This window comes from Perca fluviatilis, chromosome 6, assembly GCF_010015445.1.
Source record: "Perca fluviatilis chromosome 6, GENO_Pfluv_1.0, whole genome shotgun sequence".
Taxonomy (NCBI): domain Eukaryota; kingdom Metazoa; phylum Chordata; class Actinopteri; order Perciformes; family Percidae; genus Perca; species Perca fluviatilis.
Genome location: NC_053117.1, coordinates 23,779,476 through 23,791,543, shown reverse-complemented (window position 1 = coordinate 23,791,543; position 12,068 = coordinate 23,779,476). Strand labels below are relative to the sequence as shown.

General features: G+C 40.5%; 1 protein-coding gene across 2 annotated transcripts in view; it reads right to left on the bottom strand.

Moving 5' to 3' along the window:
- The window catches only part of ipo11 (importin 11), a 152,132-nt gene that overhangs the window by 114,913 nt on the left and 25,151 nt on the right, over positions 1–12,068 (bottom strand). For both annotated transcript variants that reach the window (XM_039803178.1, XM_039803179.1), the window contains 2 exons: positions 7,222–7,354; positions 6,160–6,218 (listed from right to left, as the gene is read on the bottom strand). In XM_039803178.1, the coding sequence (XP_039659112.1) occupies positions 6,160–6,218; positions 7,222–7,354 (192 nt within the window). The remainder of the gene's footprint in view (positions 1–6,159; positions 6,219–7,221; positions 7,355–12,068) is intronic.

The following is a 12,068-nucleotide window of genomic DNA, read 5'->3' as shown; positions in this document are numbered from 1 at the left end:
TCTTGAAGGAGTTCCCAGAGATGCTTAGCACTTGTTGGCCCTTTTGCCTTCACTCTGCGGTCCAGCTCACCCCAAACCATCTCGACTGGGTTCAGGTCCGGTGACTGTGGAGGCCAGGTCATCTGGCGCAGCACTCCATCACTCTCCTTCTTGGTCAAATAGCCCTTACACAGCCTGGAGGTGTGTTTGGGGTCATTGTCATGTTGAAAAATAAATGATGGTCCAACTAAACGCAAATCGGATGGGATGGAATGTCGCTGCAGGATCCTGTGGTAGCCATGCTGGTTCAGTATGCCTTCAATTTTGAATAAATCCCCAACAGTGTCACCAGCAAAGCACCCCCACACCATCACACCTCCTCCTCCATGCTTCACGGTGGGAACCAGGCATGTAGAATCCATCCGTTCAGCTTTTCTACATCGCACAAAGACACGGCGGTTGGAACCAAAGATCTCAAATTTGGACTCATCAGACCAAAGCACAGATTTCCACTGGTCTAATGTCCATTCCTTGTGTTTCTTGGCCCAAACAAATCTCTTCTGCTTGTTGCCTCTCCTTAGCAGTGGTTTCCTAGCAGCTACTTGACCATGAAGGCCTAATTTGCGCAGTCTCCTCTTAACAGTTGTTCTATAGATGTGTCTGCAGCTAAAACTCTGTGTGGTATTCATCTGTTCTCTAATCTGAGCTGCTGTTAACTTGCGATTTCTGACGCTGGTGACTCGGATGAACTTATCCTCAGCAGCAGAGGTGACTCTTGGTCTTCCTTTCCTGGGGAAGTCCTCATGTGTTCCAGTTTCGTTGTAGCGCTTGATGGTTTTTGCGACTGCACTTGGGGACACATTCAAAGTTTTAGCAATTTTCCGGACTGACTGACCTTCATTTGTTAAAGTAATGATGGCCACTCGTTTCTCTTTACTTAGCTGATTGGTTCTTGCTATAATATGAATTCTAACAGTTGTCCAATAGGGCTGTCGGCTGTGTATCAACCTGACTTCTGCACAACACAACTGATGGTCCCAACCCCATTAATATTAAAAAATCCCAACCCCACTTTTGGTAAGTATATAATTCCATATGTGTTCATTCATAGTTTTGATGCCTTCATTGAGAATCTACAATGTAAATAGTCATGAAAATAAAGAAATGGCATTGGATGAGAAGGTGTGTCCAAACTTTTGGCCCGTACCGTCTGTCTGTCTGTCTGTCTGTCTGTCTGTCTGTCTGTCTGTCTGTCTGTCTGTCTGTCTGTCTGTCTGTCTGTCTGTCTGTCTGTCTGTCTGTCTGTCTGTCTGTCTGTCTGTCTGTCTGTCTGTCTGTCTGTCTGTGTACACACACACACACACACACACACACACACACACACACACACACACACACACACACACACACACACACACACACACACACACACACACACACACACCTCTTCTCATGAATAACAATCAGTGCTCCGTTACAAGTCTACTTATGCCCTGTCTTGTGTGGTCTTTCCTGTCCCTTGTCTGTCTTAAATGCTCTACTTTAAGTAGTAATTGCACTTTATGTATAGTCTATAATTTGTGTGCACTAAATGTAGCATGTCTCGAATGTCGTTTTTATGTTGTTTTTTTATACATTTTATATGTATAACACCACTTGATCCATAGTGAAATGTTTCGTTTCACTGTATAAAGTGTATATGGTTGAAATGACAATAAAATAGGGATGGTACGGTTCATGAAAAAACACCCGAACCGCTCGGTTCGCTAGTCTCGGTTCGGAGCATGTTTGTACCGCACGGTTCGTCAGTACACTGTTAAGCTGCACTAACCTCTTATTGCCGTAGTGCCCACTTTATACGCATATGTTAAAACACTAACTGGAAATTACGAGCGGGATGGGCGTGACAAACGCAACCCATGGGAGCTGATTGGACGATCGCGTCACATGGGTCTGGCTGGTCCCTAATTTCAAAACAGACTGTCATGGCGGCTCGTTCAGAGTACGATCTCATATTGTACTAAAATATTTCACCGAAACGTGTTTCTGAAAACATTTTAAGCAAGAAATAGGCCACGCAGTTGCTGAATCTGTCTTCATTTCAGATCGACAAAGGTCAGTTTAAAAGATTTTCGTCAGATTTTGAGAGACACCGAGCCGACCGCTCCTCAAGTGGAGTGGGGTGCCGCTGCAGGTCACGTCACGTGCAGAAATGTCAAGTGGGAGAGAGGCTGCCCAGAGCTGTAGGATGCGCCAGCGTCGTTTATAGTCTGGTGTGTGGGAACATTTTTGATTTCATGGTACCTATGATGAAATAAAACAATATATAGAACTGCCACTGTGTGCATGTTTTGTGCAACATGCATTCAATATGCTAATTTTAGCTATATATCATATGCTGAAGTATATGTATATATATAAATATATATATAAAACCGTGACCCTAAAACCGTGATACGAACCGAACCGTGGGTTTTGTGAACCGTACCACCCCTACAATAAAACCCACTTGACTTGAGACTTGAGGCTATAGGACTCCACTTTGTGCAGAGATGTACAGAGACAAGAGGAGCAAAAACGAATTTGTCACATGAAATTGCACAAGGTACAATTCCAGTGAAATGTTATCCCATCAGCTCCTTCAACTTGCGCATGATTCATTGTGAAGCACAATGTTTCCATCATATCTGCACACAGACAAAGACCGTTTAATGGCACCGGCACTCCAGGATCTAGCCAAGTCTCGGCCTGAAACAACTGGAGTACAGTACATTTTTTGTTTGTTTTTTTCTATACAGCAGCCAAAGAGACAAGTGAAAGCCACACGATTACACCACCTGCTGTTGTAAGCAGTGAAATAAATTTGAAAGAGACCAAGGCACAATAGGACTCCTCCTTCACAGTGTTCAAGTTTCTACATACCATTTAAGTGTGAGCTGCATATTGGATCATGATTGGCTTCTAACTTAGTTGTGATGTCACAAAATCATGCATGAACATTCATGTTGAATTCAGAATTAAAGTGAGCACTGAGAAACTTTCCCCCTTCAGCAGATGGACGTGAAAATAGCCTTCACTGCACATACATTATTCTATGTCCAAGTGAAGCAACAATACGCAAAACCCAATTCTGAGTGGAGAGGGCATTAAGTACAAAAAAAGAAGAATGATTTTATTTTACAACAGTATGAGGTATAGCCAATGACCTGAATGTTGGGAAAAGAGCTGGGTTCACTGTGAGATTTCTCTGTTAACACACCATCAGCTGAATAATAAATTGAAATAAAAGTATCAACAAGCTAAAATAGAAGGTAGTGAGTCTGAGATAATAACAGCATAAACATCTAAACATGAAATATTAACTCCAAATCATTTCTTCTGCTCACTGAGTTGGAATAACCAGGGACAGCTCAGGGCAAATTACATTTTAATGTGACTATTTCATCCATTACACAACCTTCAGCCTGCAAGCTAAAAGTGGTCTCATTAGAGGAATAATAGAGTACAGTAAACAGAATTCCTTCTGTCATAAAATGTCCTTTCCATCTCCTGGTTGACAGAGAGAAAGAAAAAAAATAATAGAGAGACAGATAGAGCACAGTAGCAACTTACTGACCATCTATGACTGTATAATGTATCTCAAGGATACTTTAAGATAAAATGGACAGTCTTTCTGGCAACACTTGTTTTCATTATTAATTATTGTGATGAACAATGCAGTCTATACATGTCAAACATTTTTATGATAAAGTATACCAAGCAATTCTGCCACAATGGTGGCAAATTGTATGTTTTGTTCAACCATTTGAATACATACTATGCAATGTATAATAATAAAACTGACTTTCTGCATGTTTGAGTGTTTAAACCAGAAAAGCAGAAATGACGCTAGATCATTATTATCAACTGGGCTTTAAATAAGGGTAGCAGTTTTTCCTTGGATCCTCTGCTACTCAGTGGTTAGACTGAATAGGTTTAAACTGTGATTTGTAAGTCCATAGTATGTTCAGCTGATATTCCCTGATCCATTTCCAATGGTGCTCCAACCCTAGACTGACCTTCCATTACTATTGTGAAGTAGGGCTTTGACTCCGAACTTCGTTATTCGAATATCATTCGAATATTAAAAAAAATAATGATATTCGAACGAATATTAGCCAGCCCTTAATATTCGAACCTGTTATGGGCATTATTTTTATGCGTTTGCTTGTAAACGTTGTTTACAGTTCAGATTCCGAGGCTTTTTCACGCATTTCAAAATGTAAATATACGTCGCGGCGACTCACGTCTCTCGGCCGTGGCTCGGTAGCGTTGCATTCCCCCCTAATTCTCAAAGAAGGCAGGCTCGCCCAGGGCCAGGCCAGATCAGCGGCCTCTTTCTCCCATCGCGTTCCGCTGTCTCTCCTACCTACACCGGCGCCGCACCCTGTCCCTTCTCCCCTTTCTACCTGCCTGCTCAGTGCTGCTGCACATGAGGAGAGAGCACAGAGGGGAGGGCAGGGCTGCTCCTCAGTCACACAACAGAAGAGAAAGGTGACTGTTTCGGCGGCGACAGGAGAGAAATACATTGCGTGCTCGCTGGCGTCTTTTCTACAGAAAGTCGCCAGATTTGTCGCTAGTCGCTTTTGTGAAAAAAAAGTCGCTACGTTGGCAACACCGCCCACACACACTGGCTCGACGCACACACCAGCACACAAGTATAAACATCAGACCACTTACGTAGGCTACGGTGAAAGCTCCGAACTTCCTGTCGAAAGCATACTGTTTGTGTTTAATCCAGGGTCTGACTTTTATTTTATTTTTAAACTGAAGGCATTTAATGGTCAAAATATTATTAATAAATATTCGAATATATTCAAATATTAATATACAAACGAACTTCGAATAAGATTTTTGGGCAAAAGTCAAAGCCCTATTGTGAAGTTTAAAGAATACAGTAGCTTTGCTAAAGAAACACACCTGTTAATTCCAGCTTGTTATGGGCATTATTGTGCACATGACACCAAAATAGGAAACTATTCCTATTTAAATCTGCACATATTTTGATTGCTAAGCGTCCAATTTATTTTACGAATGACTGGTGATTTTCTATAATCTTATTGTACTGTAGCTCATTGGTATCTTTGTCTCTTTCTGCCCTATCACTTGACCGTCAGGTTGAACCATTGTACAACGTTTTGTTCTCCATGTACAAAACATTACTTTTTTTGCAAACCCTTTAGACAAAATACACATCTATTTGTAAAGAGGACTTTCTACAACCTAAAAGCATAAAAGACCATTCAAACATGTATAGTCGTCCTCTCAGCCATCTGACTGTACCCATTCAAGCTTTGTGGCAGGTGATTCCAAACTTTTGAATAGTGATCTACATACGGCAACAGTGACTTCAATCAATTAAGAGCATTTCTGCCTGTTAGGTTTCATTTTTCAGCAGACTGACAACAAGTAAATCCTTCCGGTGTTACATAGTGCACTGTAGTAAAAGCCTGAAAGTAGTGCGCCTAAAGGCCACAGAGGTGTCAACTCAAGCTTCTGTCCTCTGATAGACAAGTGAATCCTGAATGTATCAGAGCATTTAGCTTTATTATAGACTGGACTGCTGAAATAAATGTTTCAGTGCTCAACCTAACCCTGAAGATTTCTACATTAATTATGACAAATCACAATCCAAGTGTATGTTTCTTTAGATTATAATAAAAAAATAATACTTTTTAAAAAGGAAAAGTCACATTCTTACCTTTTACTATTTTCTAAAACATTGACTTTCACCAAACTTTGATTGGCAAAACAGAAAGTCAGAATGTGCAGCTGCAGTTAACAGGCCTGGGGCATTTTGTGCAAAGGATTCCATTAACTCAAAGCCATGGGGGAACCAAAACTATATCCAGACACATGCTTAAGATTTTTTTTTTTGACCAGAAAGATTTAGAATAAATTAAATGAACAGTTTCAAGGAGTTGGACTTTCTTCACACTGAAAGCATGAGAAGAGCTCATAGAGAACTCTTGACTCTTAACAGAAAAAGGCTTAAGGCACTTTCAATCTTCACAGCCATCCACATATCGCACACTGTGATTGGAGTCAATTTCAAATCAAAAAACCAACAGCAAAAATATCAGCTTTTCAAAAAATATGTGAGGTTCTTAACAGCCACAGTTGAAATAAATTAAGACTCACCATCACTTCCATATTCTGTTGTGGCTCTTGAAATCCGAAGACTGTCAACTTGCGAAGCACTGAGAGGGGTAGAAAGAAAAAATATATATGTATGCAGGATTGTCGCCAATTACAAATGTAACTAATAATTAGGGTTTGGTGTTGTTGTTTGGTTTTTACCCCAATACCGGTGACTAAAAGTTGCATGAAGCGATACTATAAAAAATGAAGAGCACAAAACAACAGTCTGTGACATTAAAGAACGGCTTGTTTATTGCTAAGGCCATATGGTCAACTTTAAAGGATTATATAAAATGTAATAACATTAGATTATAACAATAACTTATTTCATCAGTCAATTGCTGTTAAATGACAAAAATAACTACTAAACGACAGAAGGGTATTTCACAATAACCGAGTGCACAATGAGCTTACAGGTGCAAATGAACGCATCACTAATTCCCGTTGGTGTCGTTTCTCCGACAACTCAATTAGTGGAGCTAGTCTACTCTGTGTCTTTAGCTGCCAACAATAGGCTAACGTTACCTGCTGCCAAGTCAAGTGTAGTGTTAACTCTGTTGTCTGTAACTACCGTTTCGGAGCACCAGAGAGCTGCTTTGTCATTCAGTCTGGTAGATACCAGCCGTTTGCACCAGGTTTCAGTACCTAACCCTTCTAATAATAGTATTAATTGATATTTCAAAAAGGTAGCAGCACATATGAATATTTCCAGAAGTTCACAACTTGTATGCTTAACCCTCCGGGTTCTGTTTTCAGACACAGATCATTTTGGCATACTCTGATACTGTTGTCAATTTGAAGCTATTAATCTTAATACATGACATTTATTTTTATCCTGCTGAGCTATGGCGGCGGAGCTCTCAACTCCAGAGGGTTCATTAAGTGTATGTCAATAGGTGGAATCATGTGATAAATGCAATGTGATATGCAGTCAGGTATTTAATGCCATGGTTTATTCACCATTTTGTATTTATAGATCTCTGCACCCCTTTGCATGTGAATGCAGTTGTGTCGTGTGTGTATAGGCATGACTGAGTTTGCATGTGTGCAAAATGTTGCTACCTTTAAGAGAGAGCAGCGTCCTCTCCAGTGAGCTGAGCGCTCCAGCCTCATCTCTGGCATAGATCTGCTGGAGGAAGCAGTCGGTGTGATGGCTCCACAGGGAGCATGCAAAGCTGTAGATTCCCGACGCCAGCTGCCAACGTACACATAAACAGTACAGTCAATCACACATCAAACTATTTTGCATTAGTGATTACTAGAGATGCACCGATTGACCGGCCGGAAAATAGCGTTGGGCACACTGACTTTGATGAATTTACTGTTTATCAGACCCCAGATGAGACAAGAAGCTAACGTTAGCAAACGCTGTGGTCCCTCTGCCACCCCGCTGGCCACTGTAGGAGACGCTGGGTTAATAAAAAAAAAAAAAAAGAAAGAAAAAGAGACGTTGTATTCCTCCGACACGCTGTATTAACGTTACTGTTTAAAACGCTTTCCAGGTTAGTGGGGATGCATGTGTGTGTTTTGAGAAATATCTTTATACTGCATTAAGGCTATATTTATTTTATTTTTATTTGTTATTTATATATTATTTTATTGCCATTACCCATTTTCCCTGTTTTCATACATACAGAAGTTTAGTTTGCTAAATATATAAAAAAAAAAAAATTGTTGGATATTGGATGTGAAAAGAAAGAAATGGTTCTTCCATAACATTGCACTTTAAATGTGTATTAATTTCCCACACCAGGAGTAATTTATAGTTCTATTTTATAGCGATCGATTATCTGTTCAAAAATGTTCTATGCAAAATGTAAAATTTTCTATTAAAGAAAAGATAGAAAATAAATTTGTGTGTGCTGTAAAGTGGTTAGAAAAAATGAAATCGAATCGGCTAAAATCGGTATCGGCTGAGAAAGTTGTAATCGGTGCATCTCTAGTGATTACACTTTCAACAAAAGGCAATAAGGTCATTCTCATGAACACATGAATCACAAGTGTATCTGCGCACCAGTTTAACGTGTGCAAACAGCACCTATAACGTCAGAGTCACTCAGTTACACTGATGCCAAGGCAAATACAAAAGCCCTTACTTATAATACACTCACATAGAACAAACAAAAGGGGCAAAGAGGGACATTCAAGTCACATTTTCTTCCATGAAGGCATTTTCCTGTAGAGGCAAAACAAGATCATCAAAAAGGTAGACAAAAGTACTCTGTCCCATCAACGGTGTATTGTATAGTCTGGCGCAGTAGCTCAGATAATATAAATCTGCCATGGCACAATAATGAGCTTTGGATTATGCTTTGGTCAGTGTTTTCATAAAAAGAATAAACAGAACAGAAAAGGGTAAACAGTACATTTCAGTTACTATTCAAAAATGGTGGCTAAATATAAGAAATGTCTGCACCCTGATTAAGGAAATGCCCCACGTGAAAATAAGTCTTTGGATAACACTACATTTCAAAAGAAAGGAACTGAACAACTCCTTGACAGCAGAACTATATGTTGTGGGTAACACTTAAAGTGATGGTTCGGAGTAATTTCACCCTAGGGTCCTTTGCACCATGACCTCGAGCCAAACACCCCCCCAGAAGCTTTTTTCACCTGGGTCGAACATTGGGAGAGTTAGCGTAGAGTAGCGTTATCAGCTGAATAGCTTAGCGCAGGGGCTAATGGATCCAGTGATGCATCTCGTAAATGACCCCACTAATAATGCCCGAAATGATACCAAACTTCTACACTAGTACAAATAGGTTATGTACTCATAAAACGATGGATTGGAAAGTTTGTAAGTACACCAGAAGTGTATGTAAATATCACTTGCCTGCTGGCTTCTGCTCTCTGCTGTTGCTGTGGTTGCTGCTGCCGGCAGTTAGACGAGTGCTTAGGGCCGTCTACAAATTACTACACCGAAAAGAGATGCAACAAAAATATTTATTAATTTAATGATTAAATAAGGTAATGTCTCCAAACTTCCCTCAATTATAACTTGTCTACTGCAAGTTATACTACAGCACTTACTTAAAAAAAAAAAAGTTAAATTAATAAATATTTTTGTTGCATCTCTTTTCGGTGTTGTAATTTGTAGACGGCCCTAAGCACTCTTATTGCCCATTAGGTAGCAGCAGCAGCAGAGACGAGAGGCAAACAGGCAAGTGTTATTTACATACACTTCTGGTGTACTTACAAACTTTCCAATCCATCGTTTTATGAGTAAATAAACTATTTGTACTAGTGTAGAAGTTTGGTATCATTTCGGGCATTATTAGTGGGGTCATTTACGAGATACATCACTGGATCCATTAGCCCCTGCGCTAAGCTATTCAGCTGATAACGCTACTCTACGCTAACTCTCCCAATGTTCGACCCAGGTGAAAAAGCTCTGGAGGGTGTTTGGCCCTGGTGGGCAGCAAAGGACCCTAGGGTGAAATTACTCCAAACCATCACTTTAAGTGTCAAGTAGGAAAAATCTGAGAACCAGTGGTTAGGTTGGTGACGTACACCTCCTAAAAGAGAAATCCCTAACTTGACAGCACAGAATAGGCTTTGATAGATTCTTTACTGAAAACTGCAAGGCTGGCAAGTTTCTTATTTGGAGATATTTCTCTAGAGTTTGGCACTTTCTACTCCTCGGATACCACACTAATTCAACAAATGGTACCCAAAAGTGATGAACCAAGTTTAGGAAGCAATCTCAATTCTTATTTTGACTTCCTCGCTCTTGGTTTTCTGTTTTCTATGAGATATATGGTAGTTTTAACTTTTTTTCCATATGGCCAAAGTACATTACATGTCATTTAGCAGACGCTTTTATCCAAAGCGACTTACAATTGCTATATATCAGAGATTGCACACCTCTGGAGCAACTAGGGGTTAAGTGTCTTGGGTCAGGGACACAAAGGTTGATGTATCGCAGTGGGAATCGAACCCGGATCTCCCACACCATAGGCATGGGTCATATCCACTGCGCCATCATCACCCAAAGTGTGTCAGATTGCTCAACTGCATATACCTACAAATGATGCGTGGGTAGATTTACAAATGCTATGAGGCTTACTAAGGTGCGTTTGCTTCCTAACCATCTTTTCATGCCGGAGGCAATGAAATCAGTCTAAAGGTGTCCTGAGTTGGAGATTTCAGTTTTGTCACCCCCTCCTCTGTTTCTTCCAGAGGGCCACAGGATTACCTCCTTATGTCTCACTGTGACTTGCACATTTGTGTGTACTGGACAACGGGATTTACATGTTGAATGCATTTCCTACTCTATAAAATTATTCCAAAAAGAACTGCAAAACCTTCACAAGGTACTTTTAAAGCGGCTACTATGCAGTTTTATTTTAGCTTAATTTACCTTAACTGAACAGCTTCGGAGTCATTGGAATGGTTATATGACATGTCGCTTCCCCCTAGAGCCTTTGAGCGGAAAAAACACCCTTGCAACTTTGGCCGGCGAGCCACTGGCCTCAGCGTCAGGAAGTATCAGGTGATATCAGGTTTCGCAATGTAACAAATTGCTTCACGGCACTGCACACATACAGTATGCCCATTCAGGAACCAGCTAACAAGGTAGCGATGGAGTTTTTCACACTATTGTCATGGCTGAGCTGGCTAAAAAGGAGCAGAAAGCTAGGAAAGCATTGTCTGAGGAACAGAGAAAAAGGAAACGGCAGACTGAACGAGCGAGGAGTCAGACACAAGTAAACATAGGAGCTGCCAAATATCTATTCCAAAGCTGTAGGGGGAGCTCTATATAGAAACCTGCGAGCAAAAAGCAAAGAAATTGCTGAAGAAAACTGCATAGCGCCTCTTTAAGCATGAGTCTGTATAATCTTGAAGTCTGACATAAATCAAATTTTTGAATTAGCTGTCACCTCCCTAATTCTTTTCACACCACGCAGACATTGCCAGTTTTTCACACTCGCAGATTGCAAACAAGTATACATATAGCCCTGCCACCATCGTTTAATGGTGAAATAAAGGTGTCGTGAAATTACAATCATCCAACCAGAGACCGTAATCATGGCACAACCAACACAAGTTTCTTCAAATAACTTCTGAAACACTTTTGTCTCAGTATTCAGAAACATGTTTAAAATAGCTAATATACAATATCTGGGCATCATTCCGGTAAATGAGTCTGATTTAGTCTGTAATCCTTTTTCCCTACAGGAAATTAATCAAATAATCTTAGGAAGATTGATTTAAACATAAGTTAGTAGATGATGGTTAACCAACCATCTGCACCTGCTGTTTGCTAGCAAGCACAAAACAGACAATCGCAGAACAGGTGTGTTTTTCACATGATTGAAGAAGACTTGATCATTAATGGCTGAAGCTGAGGCTTTTCAAAGCTTGGTGCAAATTACTGACCCATCAAGGCCCCAGGTGACACTGCACTGAAAATCATTATGAAACAGCACAACAAGAACTACCGCCACAGCTTGCCACACCTGAAAACGTAACCTTCACCACAAACTAGAGTGGTAAACTGGAGTCTCCTGACAACAGCTTCCATCTCCATAACATGTAACTTCATATAAGTGAATTGACAGCCTCAGTCCCCACTCCTGGTAACCAAAAGTATGTCAATTAAGGCTCCAATGTTATATTTTTAAAGTAGTCGGCCACCCAAAGCAAAGCGGTCGGGTTTTGAGCTGACTGCTGGAGATTGGGGAACCATCGGAATTCCAATTAATGAGTCTTGTGATGAATCATTCAAGAGAGAATTCCGATGCCTCTAAGAATCATTCATGTTCCCCACCCATGTGGGAAATGTCTGTCTGTCTGTCTGTAAGCTTTATAGTTGCATTATCTGTGTGTAAGATCTGTTCCTTTTCCCAACTGCAGACAGATACAACAGAGGGGCAAATTTCAAAAAGCTAACCGCTTTCTCTATCTGC